Source organism: Dreissena polymorpha, chromosome 12 (assembly GCF_020536995.1).
Source record: "Dreissena polymorpha isolate Duluth1 chromosome 12, UMN_Dpol_1.0, whole genome shotgun sequence".
Lineage (NCBI taxonomy): Eukaryota > Metazoa > Mollusca > Bivalvia > Myida > Dreissenidae > Dreissena > Dreissena polymorpha.
Genome location: NC_068366.1, coordinates 41,804,257 through 41,821,707, shown reverse-complemented (window position 1 = coordinate 41,821,707; position 17,451 = coordinate 41,804,257). Strand labels below are relative to the sequence as shown.

Here is a 17,451-nt window from a genome sequence, read left to right as displayed (position 1 = left end):
GAGCTGCACATTTTGAGTGGTGAATCTACAGTCACAGTATAGTGGCTTTTAATTATTTGCTACTAAAAATAGAGATTTGTTAGAGACAATTATTTTCAAGGGAAGTAATTTATATAATTATAAATCTCATATTATATATTTCCTTACAAAGAATTGAAGTTCTTTTCACAGTTACTGTACAGATTTATTATTTTGATTATTTATAACCCAAATGATTGATTTTTCAAAGTTATTTTTTAAATGATATTATTATAATTTCTTTGATGTTCATTACATACCTGTGGACTTATGTCCATAGATACATGATTTTTATGAAAAAGAAAAAAAACAACTCTGGTGACTATTTTTATGTCCCCCACTATAGTAGTGGGGGACATATTGTTTTTGCCCTGTCTGTTGGTCTGTTGGTTGGTCTGTTGGTTGGTTGGTTTGCGCCAACTTTAACATTTGCAATAACTTTTGCAATATTGAAGATAGCAACTTGATATTTGGCATGCATATGTATCTCATGGAGCTGCACATTTTGAGTGGAGAAAAGTCAAGGTCAAGGTCATCCTTCAAGGTCAAAGGTCAAATATATGGGTCAAAATCGCTCATTTAATGTACACTTTTGCAGTATTTCAATATTCAAGATAGCAACTTGATATTTGGCATGCATGTGTATCTCATGGAGCTGCACATTTTGAGTGGTGAAAGGTCAAGGTCAAGGTCATCCTTCAAGGTCAGATGTCAAATATATGTGGCCAAAATCGCTCATTTTATGAGTACTTTTGCAATATTGAAGACAGCAAACTGATATTTGGCATGCATGTGTATCTCATGGAGCTGCACATTTTGAGTGGTGAAAGGTCAAGGTCAAGGTCATCCTTCAAGGTCAGAGGTCAAATATATGTGGCCCAAATCGCTAATTTTATGAATACTTTTGCAATATTGAAGATAGCAGCTTGATATTTGGCATGCATGTGTATCTCATAGAGCTGCACATTTTTAGTGGTGAAAGGTCAAGGTCAAGGTCATCCTTCAAGGTCAAATATATGGGTCAAAATTACTCATGTAATGTCACTTCTGCAATATTGAAGCTAGCAATTTTATATTTGAAATGCATGTGTATCTCATGGAGCTGCACATTTTGAGTGGTGAAGGGTCAAGGTCAAGGTCATCCTACAAGGTCAAACGTCATATAGGGGGACATTGTGTTTCACAAACGCATCTTGTTTTTATATATATTTTCACTTAGGTGTGTGACATACTTTTATTTTACTTAATTATAAAATTGCCTTTAAAAATCTCTTTATTAACTACTAATTAAGACCCGCTCATTTTAAGATGGTGACTTATTATTTGTATTATTCAATTTCTCCAATAATCTTCTAAATGTAACTTAAATATTAAATAGCAAATATGCGTGCAGAAGCAGTGAAAGACTGTTTTTACAAATATTACTTCATTTTAAGCGTGCAGACGCTATATGAAAGACTGTTACTAATTAAATATTATTTGGTGTTATTAATACATGTTAAATAAGTTTCTTTTTATTAAATAGTCACCTAGTTTTGTACATGTGTATTTAAGGTTCTTTCAGCGGGTACCTTGGGCAATCTACACCCCAGGGTATGTTTGAATAAAATTTTATGAAAAAGAAAAAATAACTATGGTTATGATCTCTTTTAAACCACAGGCCTTGGTTGTCAGTGATGTCTGACATGGTCATAATTGACTGTGAGACCCCCCCCCCCCCCTCAGTTGGATTGGACAAAATTCAAGGGAAGTAATAACCTTTAAAGGGAGATGATTTCTATACCTGCCAAATAATAAATAGAAATTTTATTTCAATGCGGCGCAGTAGGGGGCATTGTGTTTCTGACAAACACATCTCTTGTTGGGTCACTAGGTCACAGGTCAAGGTCACTGTGACCTCTAAAAAAAAAAGAAAATTCTGACAAGCTTTCGCAGCCGAGCGTGGCACCCGTTATGCAATGCTCTTGTTTTTAGTTCCCTACAGGTTTCACCGGAGGGGACTTATGGTTTGTGCTCCGTCTGTCTGTCCGTCCGTCCGTCCATCCGTCACACTTTTCTGGATCCTGCGATAACTTTAAAAGTTCTTATTATTTTTTCATGAAACTTGAAACATGGATAGATGGCAATATGGACATTATTCACGACATTTCATTTTGTTCCTACAGCAAAAATTCTTGTTGCTATGGCAACAAATATTTAACAAATATTTTTAAAAAAAATCTGACACTGGTGGAATTTCTGACAATGGTGTTGCCACAAATAGACTAGAAATACTGCTGAAAATGGTGGTTTTCTGGATCCTGCGATAACTTTAAAAGTTCTTAATATTTTTTCATGAAACTTGAAACATGGATAGATGGCAATATGGACATTATGCACGTCATTTCATTTTGTTCCTACGTCAAAAATTCTGGTTGCTATGGCAACAAATATTTTTTTAAAAAAATCTGACAATGGTGGAATTTCTGACAATGGTGGAATTTCTGACAATGGTGGAGCCGGTAGGGGACTTTTATTGCTTGGCAATAGTCTTGTTTTGCATACTTCCCTGAAATACATTATTATTGCTAACCTTTCGTCTTTTTATAATGGCATGTATCTGGTTTGTACACCAATTAATTGATATCCTCATAATATTTTTATCAAGTTTGTAATCTTTTTCATAGTTATATCCATGGAACTATGGCATATTTAAATAAGAAGAAAACCGATGTACAGATATAGAGAATATGTCGAAGTGTGTGTGTGTAGTGGCATTTATCTACCAATAATAAAAAAAGGTTTACAACAATATATAAAGTATCCCATTCATTTGGTTGAAACTCTTTTTCAGGAGAGCAGTGTGTTCTTTGCTCCGACGCCTGAAGTGCGAGCTCGCAGATTGAAACGCTACACAGTGCCAATAGAACTACAGGGGGAGATGGAGTCAGAAAGGTGGGCTCCTTGGGATTTAATATTTCATGCTGAATTTAATGTGATTACTACAAATAACAGACAACAGCACAATTTATTAACTTTGAAAGCAGATGTGAGTTAATCATTGACCGTCAATTTGTGAAAATCATAGAAACAATAAAATAAAGGTTTCATTGTTGAGTATCCTGAAAGCAAAAACTAAAGTGCAAAATATTGTAACACTAACTTACATTTAAAATTAAAAAAAAGTAGGGATGGCATTGAAAACCTATATCAGTATTCCAATATTCACAAAGCCATTCAATTGAATATTTGAATATTCCCATAAAACGGCTAGATTGATTTAACTTCTATTACTCGTTTCGTATCCAGTATGGGATATAAAGTATAAATTGACACAGAAATACAATTGAATATACAATTATTGTGTTGAGAAATAGAAAGAAAATGTAGCTTAATTGTAAAAACAAACTTTGAAAAAGCCCACCGTATTTTCCCTTATATAGCGCGCTACCATGTATAGCGCGCAGGCTGTTTTATTAATGCAAAAATGGAGAACAAAATATTTAAAGACAATAAAACTACCAAATCGGACCGAAAATGGCCGCCATTTTACTATTGCGCAATCCAATAATCCGAGGCATTGGAAAGCTTAATATAGCATTCAAAATAGGAAGCGTCATTATGAATCGGAGCATGGGTTGCAGAGCACTATACTTTTCTGACAATTTTGTAATTTTCTATTAACAGATTAACAGTCCACGTGCATTTGGTGTAAAACGTGAGAAAATAAGAATTCATGTAAATTGTGTCATTCTTGTGTGTGTTAAATGGTTGTGCGATGCGTCTTATGTGTTGGTGGGCGTCTGTGTGCTTGTCACCTCTCGCTTTCTGCCCTCACCGCTGGCTAGCTGCTTGTTCGGCGAAAAGAGAGCCGAGTGCGTAAGTCTCCCCTGCTAGTATATAGCCTCTTCACAACAAATCCAATGTAGTGTCTTCCCGCGACAACACACGGATACTGGGTACCGCGAGGCCCCAGGCTGAACTACAAGGGTGTGGGCAGATGGGGCTCTCTAGCCTTGGTTGGCAACCCATCTAGGAGAAGAGTAAAGTTGGGACGATAGCTAGGTCAGGCAGTCCCGTAAAAACCTACGTCAATATAACATGGCTAGAAAATCTAAAGAATCCACGTTAGGCGGTGCCGGCAGTGCGCAGTCACAGGTCGGTAGTGCCTCGGGCTTGGCTTCCTCTCGGGGGCGGGAAGCAGGGTCCGGTCGTCTTGACAAATAAATCAAGCACCCCACCAAATTCAGGGTCGCCACCTGGAATGTGGGTACCCTGAAGAGAAGAGGAGAAGTTGTAGAGACACTGTCTCGTAGGAGAGTGGATCTGTGTGGCATTCAGGAGCACAGATGGGCAGGCATGCTTACCACCAACCAAACAAGACTCATCAGTGGAAAAGACACAACCTACAAGTTCTTCTGGTGTGGAAATGAGAAAGGTCTAGGAGGAGCGGGTGTTCTTTTAGCAGAACGCTGGATTGAGAAAGTATTCAATGTCGAGCGTATCTCTGACAGGATCATCTTGGTGAGGTTGATCATTGGCGAAGTGGTATTCACCTTTTATCTCCGTATACGCACCACAGTCTGGACTCCCTGAGGCTGAGAAAGACCGCTTCTACGACCAGCTTCAGAGTGCTGTTACCAAAATCCCAGCTTCAGAAATTCTTGTACCTCTTGGGGACTGGAATGGCCATGTCGGTGGCAAGAGTGATGGTTTTGGTGACATACACGGTGGTCGAGGCTTTGGTGTCCGCAACAAGGAGGGAGAGAGAGCATTAGAATTTGCTCTAGCCAACGATCTGGTTGTAGGCAACACCTGGTATGTAAAGAGGGAGAGCCATCTTGTCACCTACTGCTCGAGAAATCTTAGAACGCAGATTTACTATATCCTCTACCCAAAGAGGTATTGCAGAGCAATCACCGATGTGAAGGTAATTCCAACTGAGGAGTGTGTCCAACAACATAATCTTGTTGTTTGTGATATCACTATTTTCATCCCCAAAGTAAACAAACGCAAATTCACCCCTCGCATCCGCACTTGGAAGCTGAGGGATAAGGCTGTGGTAGACAAGTTCCGTGATGCCTTCACTGAAAAAGTCGTTACTGGCGATGTCGACCATGCCAACACTGTTGAAGAGGTTTGGATGAGGATAAAGAACCCCCTGCTTGAAACAGCAAGAGAAGTTTGTGGTTTCTCCAAAAACCACCAGTGGAAGAAGGAAACCTGGTGGTGGGACAGTGATGTTGAAGTTGCGGTGAAGTTGAAGCGAACCCGCTACAAAACATTCAAAGCACTGGATAAAGCTGGCCGTACCATTGAGGCTAACGTTGCCAAAGCTGCCTATTTCGAGGCTAAACGTGCTTCTAAGCAAGCTGTCTGGTTAGCCAAGTCCAAGTCTGAGAAAGAGAAATTTGCGAACCTCTCCATACGATGGAGGCATCTTCAAGCTGGCCAAGCAAATGGACAGGACAAACCAAGATGTTGTTGGTGAGAAATGTGTTCGAAATGATGCGGGTGAACTGTTCCCTCAGTGATGATGAGAAAATGAAAGCCTGGGTGGAACACTATTCAAAGCTACTAAACATTGAGTTTGAGTGGCCCAGTGAGCTACTTCCTGAAGTTGCTCCTGTGGAAGGGCCTCCTCCACCAGTCACAGTAGAACAAATTCGCAAAGCCCTCTGCAAGATGAAATGCGGCAAAGCCGCTGGACCGTCAGGTGTGATTGCCGAGATGTTGAAAGCAGCTGGTGAGGAGGGAACAGAAATGCTGAGACAGCTGACTGAGGTCGTTTTCAGCAATGGTGTGATCCCCAAGGACTGGGAGGAGAGCCACATCCTTAACCTTTACAAAGCTAAAGGAGAGGCTCTAGACAGAGGAAATTACCTTGGGTTAAAGCTTATGGACCAGACGATGAAACTGATTGAGCGTGTACTTGACACCCACATACGCGGGATGGTCGATATCGATAGTATGCAGTTTGGTTTTGTTCCTGGTAGAGGTATGACTGATGCAATCTTCATCATACGCCAGCTACAGGAAAAATACAATGCAGCAAACAAGCCACTGTATATTGCCTTTGTCGACCTTTTGAAAGCATTTGATAGAGTTCCAAGAAAGGTCCTCTGGTGGGCTCTGAGGAGTCTAGGGGTTGAGGAATGGGCAGTTCGTGTCATACAGGGTATGTACACAGGCGCCAGGTGCCGTGTGCGTGTCAACGATCAATATAGCGAGGAATTTGGAGTCGAAGTAGGGGTGCATCAGGGTTCTGTTCTTAGTCCCCTGCTTTTCATCCTAGTGCTTGAGGCTCTGTCGAGGGAATTCCGCGCCGGGGTTCCATGGGAGCTCCTCTACGCTGATGATCTTGCTGTGATCGCGGACTCACTGGAGGAGTGTCTCTCCAGATTGAAAGGTTGGAAGGATGGAATGGAAAGCAAGGGGCTGAGGGTCAATATGAAGAAGACAAAGCTCTTGATCACCGGCCCTGGACTGAATCTTCTGCGCGATGCGGGAGCATATCCCTGTGCGGTATGTAGGAGTGGAGTGGGAGTGAACTCGATTGAGTGTACCCAGTGCAAACTGTGGGTGCACAAATAGTGCAGTGGCATCAAGGGAAGAATCACCAGCAACCCGGACTACGTTTGCCTGAGATGCATGGACCAGGCACGCCCCATTGATGGAAGACCTGTTACCCAGGTGGCCATTGATGGCTCACAGCTTGATGTTGAGGCCAGCTTCTGCTATCTGGGTGACACGCTATGTGCTGGGGGAGGCTGCGAACTTGCCATCATCACCCAATGCTGGGGAAAGTTTAGAAGCTCCTACCAATACTGACGTCGAAGCATGTTTCCCTTAAAATGCGTGGCAACGTGTTCAATGCTTGTGTCCGTTCTGCCATGTTACATGGTAGTGAAGCGTGGGCACCATCTGCTTCTGATCTACAACGACTTCGTAGAAACGACAGAGCAATGGCCCGCTGGATTTGCGGCATCAAACCTGACGACAGAGTCCACACTGACATGCTGTATGACAAACTAGGGATACCAAAAGTCACTGCATCACTGAGAGCCAGGCGCCTGAGGTGGTATGGGCATGTCGAGCGTGCCACCTCTTGCATCAATTCAATCTTGAAGATGGCCATTCCTGGTGCTAGAGGTAGAGGGAGACCAAGAAAATCGTGGTTTGACTGTATTAAGGATGACCTGCACACCTGTGGCATGGGTGACACTGACCCACAGAACAGAGGAGCGTGGAAATCAGGGGTTAGACGCTCTAGCCGCCTGCTGCCTACCCCAACTACCGGGACTAATCCCGCAGCAGATGACAAATAAACTCAGGATCAAGTCAAGTCAAGTCTTCCTCGGGGAAAGCATGGGCTTTAAATTTGAATGCTGAATAAAAACCTTGTGGCGCATGGGAGACAGGGCTACAGTTGTTGAGATATGTCAGTATTGACGTAAAACTGTTGATCTATTATGTTGGACAAGTTGGGTTATTGTTTGTCGCACTACACAGGCGTGAATGTGATTAACAACGAAAATGGCCGTAGAAGTGCACAAAAACAGACAAAAATAAATGTTCGCATACTTTATTCAAACATTTTATTTTTTGTAAAAAACTAATGCTACCCCGTTCATATCTGCCGTTACCGACTTTTTGTTGTTTCGACAATGGCCCCTTCAGTCTGTAAGATTATAGGGTGTAGTTTTCTGGAATAAAAATGGCGGCTATTATGAACATTTACGATTGCAAAATGAATTTTTTGCAATTTAGCAGCCAGGATAGCGTTGTATCAATGTATAACGCTCACAAACTTTTTTATTTGAAATTTGGAGGTAAAAAACTGCGCGCTATACAAAGGAAAATATGGTATATAGGCAAAATATATCAGAAACTTGTTCTGTGTTAACTTCCATTGTTTTGTAAGTTATATCCGTTTGCTGAACACAAGGCTGTTTTTTAACGTTGCTATTAAATAATTGTATCTCTGTCAACTAATACTATGACAGATACTGTAATCTGGCACAAATAGAATTTTATTTGAAATAGCATGTACGTTTATATAAAGAAACATATCAACAAAGCATGCAAAGTACACCAAATATTCAAGAACAAATATAACGAAAAATATCTTTTTCTTTCTATCAAAAATTTACTTTTTGAATTTATATCATTTGTTAAATTTGAGGAATTTACATATTTTAATGTCTGTTCAAACTGTGATCACAGAAACTAAATTATTATTCGCCAGTCAATTGAAGCCTTTAATTGGCACCTAATTGACAAACAACAGTTTGGGTCCTTTCTTAGTGTGTATATTGCATTGCACAATCAAAAATGGTACGGGCTGTGTTATCAGTTTGACACGAAGAACGTCTCATCAAACATTTTAATCCCAAGTGATTTTTGGCGCCAATTATTAAGCGACTCGCAGGTCATTAAATCTTAGATTAATTACTTTTGAAGAAAAAAAAATAATTGAGAATATCCAAATATCAATTCTGTGATTCGAATACTGACCATTCAATCGAATATTTGAATATGAGAATAATTTTGTCATCCCTGAAAAAAGTAATGATATGTTTCTTCAGCATACTCTAGTATTCTAGCATACAATAATACTGTGATTTCAGATTATGGAAGAAGGTGGGTGATGCGATAGTGTGCCAGGACATGCATGCAGCCACCCATGAGAAGTACGTGCTGGAGGAGAGACAGAGGAACGAGGCCAAGGAGCGCAAGGCTCAGATGATAGACTGGTGCCCGAAACTCTTTGAGAGGGACGCCATCACAAATGACTGGATTTACAAGCATATTGAGTAGGCGGCGATTAATTTTCTTAGCTTTTTTTCAATCTGCAAATAGTTCAATCTTAATCAGGACTTTGTTAAACAATTAATTTCCATTCACAAAGAAACACGAATGTTAAAACATTCTTGTTATGACATCACAAACAGTAGGCACATGTCTATTTGTATGGAATGGGTTATTGAGTAAATGTGCGGTATCATATCACAAGAATATGATCATTTTTAGCTCGGCTGTTTTCGGAGAAAACCCGAGGTATTGTCATAGCCAGCTTGTCGTCCGCTGTCCGCCGTCGTCGTGCTAAGATTTTGCTCTAAAATCAAAGTGCTTCCACCTACAACTTTGAAACTTCATATGTAGATGCATCTTGATGAGTTCTACACGCCACACCCATATTTGGGTCATTAGGTCAAAGGTCAAGGTCACCGTGACCTCTAAAAATATTATAAATTCTGACAAGCTTTCATATATTTAAAAATGCACCTGTAGCCGAGCATTGACACCCGTTATGCAGTACTCTTGTTGAGATTAACATTAATGAGGTGTTGATTGTTGTATTTGCATTAAATCATTTGCCTTACTGAAGGATGATAGCTGAAAATTAGTGATCTTTGCAATGAATGTTGTTATCTAAACATAAACCAGTCTGTAGCAGGGTTTGGTATAAGGAGAACTTACACTGCCTTGTTAAATAAGCTAGCTGTTTATAGTGATGCGGTAGAGTGTCTGCCTTAATTGAAACAGGGATCTCTGGGGTTTAATGCCTATTGTGGTGGGGGCTTTTTCTGGCTGGTTAACATGTGTGCCCAACGTTAAAAAACCATGCATGGTTGTGATTTGTATGATGTCCCACAGATGTCCTGGCAGTAGGATAATTGTGAAAGAATTTCACAATTGTAGGGACTGTGTGTAGCAGAGCTCGTTATAGGAGTACTTATACTGCCTTGTTATGTGAGCTAGCGTTTTAGCTCACCTGAGCACAATGTGCCCATGGTGAGCTTTTGTGATCGCATTTTTTCCGTCGTCCGTTGTGCGGCGTCAACATTTGCCTTGTTAACTCTCTAGAGGCCACATTTATTGTCCAATCTTCATGAAATTTGGTCAGAAGATTGGTTGAGTTCGAAAATGGTTACGTTTGCTTGAAAAACATGGCTGCCAAGGGGCGGGGCATTTTTCCTTATATGGCTATATATGGCTTAGCAAGATCTTGTTAACACTCTAGAGGCCACATTTATTGTCTGATCTAAATAAAACTTGGTCAGAAGATTCATCCCAATAATATCTTGGACGAGTTCGAAAATGATGCCGGTTGGTTGAAAAACATGGCCGCCAGGGGGCAGGGCATTTTTCCTTATATGGCTATAGTAAAACCTTGTTAACACTAGAGGCCACATTTATTTTCCGATCTTCATGAAACTTGCTCATAAGATTTGTTCCTCTGATATCTTGGATGAGTTTAAAAAATGGTAACCTTTGCTTAAAAAACATGGCTGCCAACGGGGCGGGGCATTATTCCTTATATTGCTATATATGGCTATAGTAAAATCTTGTTAACACTCTAGAGGCCACATTTATTGTCCAATCTTCATGAAACATGGCCAGAAGATTCATCCCAATTACATCTTGGACGAGTTCGAAAATGATGCCGGTTGTTTGAAAAATATGGCCGCCAGGGGGCGGGGCATTTTTCCTTATATGGCTATAGTAAAACCTTGTTAACACTCTAGAGGCCACATTTATCGTCCAATCTTGATGAAATATGGTCAGAAGATTTGTCTTAATGATATCTTGGATGAGTTCAAAAATGTTTACGTTTGCTTGAAAAACATGGCCGCTAAGGGGCGGGGCATTTTTCCTTATATGGCTATATAAGGCTATAGTAAAATCTTGTTAACACTCTAGAGGCCACATTTATATTCCGATCTTTATGAAACTCGGTCAAAAGATTCATCCCAATAATATCTTAGACGAGTTCGAAAATGGTTTTGTGTTGCTTAAAAAACATGGCCACCAGGGGCGGGGCATTTTTCCTTATATGGCTATATATGGCTATAATAAAACCTTGTTAACACTCTAGAGGCCACATTTATTGTCCAATCTTCATGAAATTTGGTCAAAAGATTGGTCTCAATGATATCTTGGATGAGTTCGAAAATAATTATGTTTGCATGAAAAAAAAGGCTTCCAAGGGGCAGGGCATTTTTCCTTATATGGCTATAGTAAAATCTTGTTAACACTCTAGAGGCCACATTTACTGTCCGATCTTCATGAAACTTGGTCAAAAGATTAATCCCGATAATATCTTGGACGAGTTCAAAATGATGCTGGTTGGTTGAAAACATGGCTGCCAGGGGGCGTGGCATTTTTCCTTATATGGCTATAGTAAAACCTTGTTAACACTCTAGAGGCCACATTTATTTTCCGATCTTCGTGAAACTTGGTCAGAAGATTTGTCCCAATAATATCTTGTTATCTAAGGTGAGCGACTTTGGGCCTTTTAGGCCCTCTTGTTTATAACAACACTGTAAATTTTCTACCTTTTGGAGCTGGGAGGTCCTGGGTTAAATCCCCATCATGGTCAATATATTTTTTGCTGGGTTACATCCCAGAGGTCAAATCATCATCTAACTTGGTATCAATGGCTTGTTATGATATGTAACATAGTCGTTGGAATACATTTAACATACACAACTCCACTCCATTTCAGTTTTCATTGTGATTTATTATGCCCCCCCCCCTCCCCTTAAGAAGAAGGGGTATATTGTTTTGCTAGATGTGGGTCTGTCTGTCCGTTTACCAGTTCGTTTTGGATCAATAACTCATCAATGAATTGCCCAATTGGCTTGATACTTCACATGTGCATTGACTTTGGACAGTGCATGACCCCTGTCGCGGTTTTGGCGTGTTAACGTAAGGTTGCGCCAATTTATGTAACGTTGTTTTATAAGTAACGTCATATCCTATTATTATGTTATTGTTAGTTGAATAAAAGGAACAAACCTGAACACAACGTCTTATTACTTATGTTTTGGTGCCGTGATCAGGATTCGAACCTGGGTTGTCGCTACCATCTACCTACACGCAGAGGAAAGTAAGAAAACTTATTACAGACGGCTGTAATTTTGAGATTTCTCTATTAATCGGAGCAGACCATTACTGGAATGTGGTAGAAGATGACGTTAAACGTGGAGACAGGCCTACAGCAGTAAAGTCAAAGATTGGATATCTTCTTTCTGGCTCCTCACATAGCAATTATCCCAATAGACCAATGAACACTGTCCTAAATGTCATGATACCACAGTCCCACAAATCTGAAGAAATGGCGCTTGAATGGTTCTGGAATTTAGAGAGTATTGGAATCAACGCAGCCGAGAAAGATGAAACAGCCATTGAATATCTTCAAAATTACCAAGACAACTTCATATCGTTTTCCGATGGCAAGTACTGTGCAAAATTACCATGGAAACAGGATCACCATCGTTACCAAGCAACTACGGTGTCACGAAGAGAAGGACTAAAGTCACTATCAAGAGTCTAAGTGGAGACCCCTTCATCTTACAGAAGTACGGACAGAATGTAGAGGAGCAGGAGAGACGAGGCGTTATAGAGAAGGTCGCAGACGATTCCCAACCTTCCCTGCAAGTCTATTATATACCCCACCATGGCGTCAAGAAAGATTCCCTCACTACACGTACACCCATCGGATTGGTGTACAACTGCAGCTGTTGACAAGCACGTGAATCCCCGAGCCTAAACGACTGCCTCCAATATACCCCACCTATCCTCAATGACTTTACAGGTATACTCCTGAGATTTCGAACACACCAGTATGCCGTAGTCATAGATATAGAGAAAACGTTTTTGAACATGAGATTACACGAAAACGACGGAGATTCAACAAGATTTTTCTGGCTAAGTAACCCCAACGACCCTGAAAGCCCAATAATTACCTACAGGTTTAAAGCTGTATTGTTTGGCGCAACTTGTTCAACATTTATACTGAATGCCGTCCTTCTGAAACATCTACAGATGAATTCCCATGTCAATGCCGCAGACACCTTGAAAAGAGACCTGTATGTAGACAATGTTTTGTCGAGCTTTGAGCACGAGATTGAAGCATTAACCTACTTCCGGGAAGCACGTGATTTAATGACTACAGCCAGGTTCAACCTGCGGTCATGGATGTCAAATAGTCCCTGTCTTAGAGAGCTCGCGGAAGCTGAAGGTTGCCTTGACAACAACACAATCACCAAAGTCCTGGGTATGCGTTGGCATGCAGTTACAGATGATTTGTCAAATGCATCACATGATATACCTACCCTGGAGAACGCTACTAAGAGATCCATCCTTCAATACTCCTCCCGCATATATGACCCTCTTGGACTGCTGAGCCCAGTGACCGTGCGAGCCAAGATTTTTATGCAAGAGATATGGAAAGAGAAAATTGATTGGGACATCCCACTTTCAAGCAATTTTCAAAAGAAATGGAAATCACTTGCAGAAGATTTCAACAAAGGGACTACAATTTCCTTCCCCCGAAGATATTTTCATTATGCAGAAGACAAACATACCTCACACCATGAAGCAGACAATACCCCCATTATGCACGTATTTGTCGATGCCAGCATCCAAGCTTACAAAGCAGTAGCCTACCTATGTAAAGGGAGATAATCTTCATAAGTTATGGCAAAGAATAGAGATGCTCCATTGAAAACGCTCACACTTCCGCAGTTAGAACTAATGGCAGCTTTGATTGGCGCTCGTCTTGCTTCACACATACTGGAATCCTCTCTACCAAAGATGTAGTCTTCTGGTGCGACAGTCAAATCGTGCTACATTGGCTGAAAACAAATAAACCACTAAAACGGTTTATTTCAAACAGAGTGAGAGAAATAAATGACCTATCTGCGACATACAACTGGAAATACTGCCCAACTTATGACAATCCTGCAGATCTACTTACCCGTGGAATTCCAGCGTCACAGTTCATGAACAATACCTTATGGAATAGAGGACCGATGAACAGAAGTGGCCGCATTGGGACCAACAAGAACAAGCAGCGGCATACGAGCAGATGACATCAGATGAGTGGACGGCTCGTAAAACAACAGTTGTGACCACGGTTCACAATAGATCTAGTCCTCAACATGGATTACACTTAATCATAGAAGTGAACCGGTACAATCGTTACAACAAACTACTGAGAGTACTTGCATACGTGCTTAGATTCGTGAAGAACTGCAGATCCCCAAAAACAGAAAGATTCCAAGGATCGTTAACAGTGCGTGAACTCCATGCAGCGGAGATGAAAGTGATTCAAAACTGCCAAGCTACAGCGTTTCACGAAGAAATACACAACATGAGATGCTCGTCATCAGCACGACTTACCCTAGTGAAACAGTTACGACTTTTCCATGACGCCGAGGTATTTGTCTGATGTGGCGGACGAATACATAATGCACCGTTGGATGTCCAGACGAAATTTCCGTTCCTGTTGCCAAGACGACATCCTGTAACACGACTGATAGTAGAACATGTCCATGAAAATCAACACCATGCCGGAACAAACGCAACAGTTACGCATCTGAGGCAAAAGTTCTTGATCCCGGCTATATGTCAATGTTAAATCAGTACTACAACAAGAGGGCCTGAAAGGCCCAAGGTATCCCCCGCAACATATGCTTTGTTAACCAGGTTTTCCGAAGGAAAAAACTGGTTATTAGATTGGCGAATGCGGGCGGGCTGGCTGGCTGGCTGGCTGGCGGGCTGGCTGGCGGGCTGGCGGAACAAGCTTGTCCGGGCCATAACTATGTCGTTCATTGTCAGATTTTAAAATCATTTGGCACATTTGTTCACCATCATTGGACGGTGTGTCGCGCGAAATAATTACGTCTATATCTCCAAGGTCAAGGTCACACTTTGAGTTCAAAGGTCAAAAATGGCCATAAATGAGCTTGTCCGAGCCATAACTATGTCGTTCATTGTCAGATTTTAAAATCATTTGGCACATTTGTTCACCAACATTGGACGGTGTGTCGCGCGAAATAATTACGTCTATATCTCCAAGGTCAAGGTCACACTTTGAGTTCAAAGGTAAAAAATAGCCATAAATGAGCTTGTCTGGGCTATAACTATGTCATTCATTATGATATTTTAAAATCATTTGGCACATTTGTTCACCATCATGGGACGGTGTGTCGCACAAAAGAATCACGTCAATATCTCCAATGTCAAGGTCGCCACGACTAAAAATAGATTTATTTTAAAACAAACTTACAAAGGGTGTTAATTTTGTTTGTTCATTTAAAAATTTCAGTTTGAGTTGTCTCCCTTTATCAGATTTTTTTTCACAATGAAAACCTGGTTTTGTGAGAATTTTGTCCCTTGTTTGAGGATGGGTGCAAATTGGACGGATGAACATAATGATAGATGGACGGACGGAGGACATTAACACAAAACTAAGACAAAGGAAGGTTATATACTCATATCAAGTTTAAATGAAATCCGCCAAAGCACTTCCAAGATATGGCTCCGGACACAAAAGTGCCGGACGGACAGCCGGACGGACCGACAACGCCAAAACAATATCCCTCCGCCTCTGGCGCGGGAATATATTCATACCAAGTTTCAAAGAAATCCGCCAAAGCGCTTCAAAGATATGGCTCCGAACACAAAAATGCCTATAGTAAAAAGCATTTTTTCAAGATACAAAGGGCCATAAGTCTGTTTTTAACAGATGGTGTACAATGCCATTTGGCGTGCATCATCCTCTTATGCATATATATACTCATACCAAGTTTAAATGAAATCCGCCAAAGCACTTCCAAGATATGGCTCCGGACACAAAAGTGCCTATAGTAAAAAGCATTTTTTCAAGATACAAAGGGCCATAAGTCTGTTTTTAAAATATGGTGTACAATGCCATTTGGCATGCATCATCCTCTTATGCATATATATTCTCATACCAAGTTAAAATGAAATCCGCCAAAGCACTTCCAAGATATGGCTCCGGACACTAAAAAGCAGTTTTTCAAGATACAAAGGGCCATAAATCTGTTTTTAACAGATGGTGTACAATGCCATTTGGCGTGCATCATCCTCTTATGCATATATATACTCATACCAAGTTTAAATGAAATCCACCAAAGAACTTCCAAGATATGGCTCCGGACACAAAATTGCCGGACGGACGGACAGCCGGACGGACGGACAACGCCAAAACAATATCCCTCCGCCTCTGGCGGGGGATAAAAATGCATCACCTGCCTGAAAATGTCTGGAAAATCTTATGGAACACCCAATCCGCTCCCACTTCCAAAGATAAGAGTACAAGATGCCCCACCCTTCACAGTGACTGGTGTAGATTTCACAGGAGCCCTTTACGTAAAAGAGAAATCCGTAAGTGAATCCAAGGCTTACGTCTGTTTATTCACGTGCGCTTGTACACGTATAGTATATCTTAAAAGTGGTTCCGAACCTGTCCGAAGAATCTTTCCTCAACGCATTCCGAAAGGTTTTCTAGCTGGAAATCGTTACCAACAACAATGATTTCTGACAATGCTGACTACGTATATGGCAGCAGCTTGTCATTTGAAGAAATTGTTCCAGTCCCCCTCCTTACAAGAAACGCTACATAACCAGGGCACAGATTGGAGATTTATACCGAAACAAGCATCGTGGTTTGGCGGATGGTGGGAAAGACTGATTGGCCTAATTAAAACTTCCTTGAAGAAGACACTTGGACGTGCTTACGTTAGTCTTGAATCACTTCAAACTATTGTAACGGAAATTGAGGCTACAATGAATGATAGACAAATAACCCATGTATCGACCAGCATTGACGATCCAGAGCCTCTTACCCGGGCGCATCTTTTATACGGCCGGAGAGTGAAGACCCTTCCATATCCCGACAACCCTGACGATTCTATGATGATCCCAAACCTAGACCATTCCCAGATCAACAAAAGAGCTAAGTTACAAGCTCACATCATAAGTCAGTTCCAAAAGAGGTGGAAGTTTGAGTACCTGACGGGTCTTCGTGAATACCATAGGGCGTCCGGCAACAACACGCAGAGGATACGAGTAGGCGACATGGTACAAATCCAAGATGACTCCCCAAGGATATGTTGGAAACTCGCAGTTGTTGAAGAGCTGCTTACCGGAAATGACGGGTTAACACGTGCCGCCAAAATACGCACGTGTAATGGACACACAACCAGGCCAAGCGTAAAACTCTATTCGTTAGAAGTGCTATGTGGAAGCGAAACGGAGAGAAACTAGTGATGAACATTGTGATTAAACAGTTGATAAACAATGTGCTTAACATGTGATTGATACATGTATGTGATACAAAGTGAACTTTTAATGACAGTGCAATCTATTCTGGGGTTGAGGTGTTTAATTGATACTTTAAGAAAAACTGAAAAAATTATTTTTACTAATAATTTGTACTTCAAGTATTTTTGTAAGATTAACATTTTGATCGGACTCATTGATACATGTTGCTACATCCGAATGTCGCGGTTTTGGCGCGTTAACATAACATCGTGCCAATTTATGACACGCTGTTTTATTAGTAACGTCATATCCTATTATTATGTTATTGTTAGTTGAATTAAAGGAACGAACCTGAACACAACATCTTATTAC

The 17,451-nt window shown here is 40.9% G+C and overlaps 1 protein-coding gene across 8 annotated transcripts in view; it reads left to right on the top strand.

Annotated features, from left to right (window-relative positions):
• The window catches only part of LOC127854190 (oxysterol-binding protein-related protein 8-like), a 157,023-nt gene that overhangs the window by 133,390 nt on the left and 6,182 nt on the right, over nucleotides 1–17,451 (top strand). For all 8 annotated transcript variants that reach the window (XM_052389203.1, XM_052389206.1, XM_052389204.1 and 5 more), the window contains 2 exons: nucleotides 2,852–2,952; nucleotides 8,628–8,813. In XM_052389203.1, coding sequence (XP_052245163.1) covers nucleotides 2,852–2,952; nucleotides 8,628–8,813 — 287 coding nt within the window. The remainder of the gene's footprint in view (nucleotides 1–2,851; nucleotides 2,953–8,627; nucleotides 8,814–17,451) is intronic.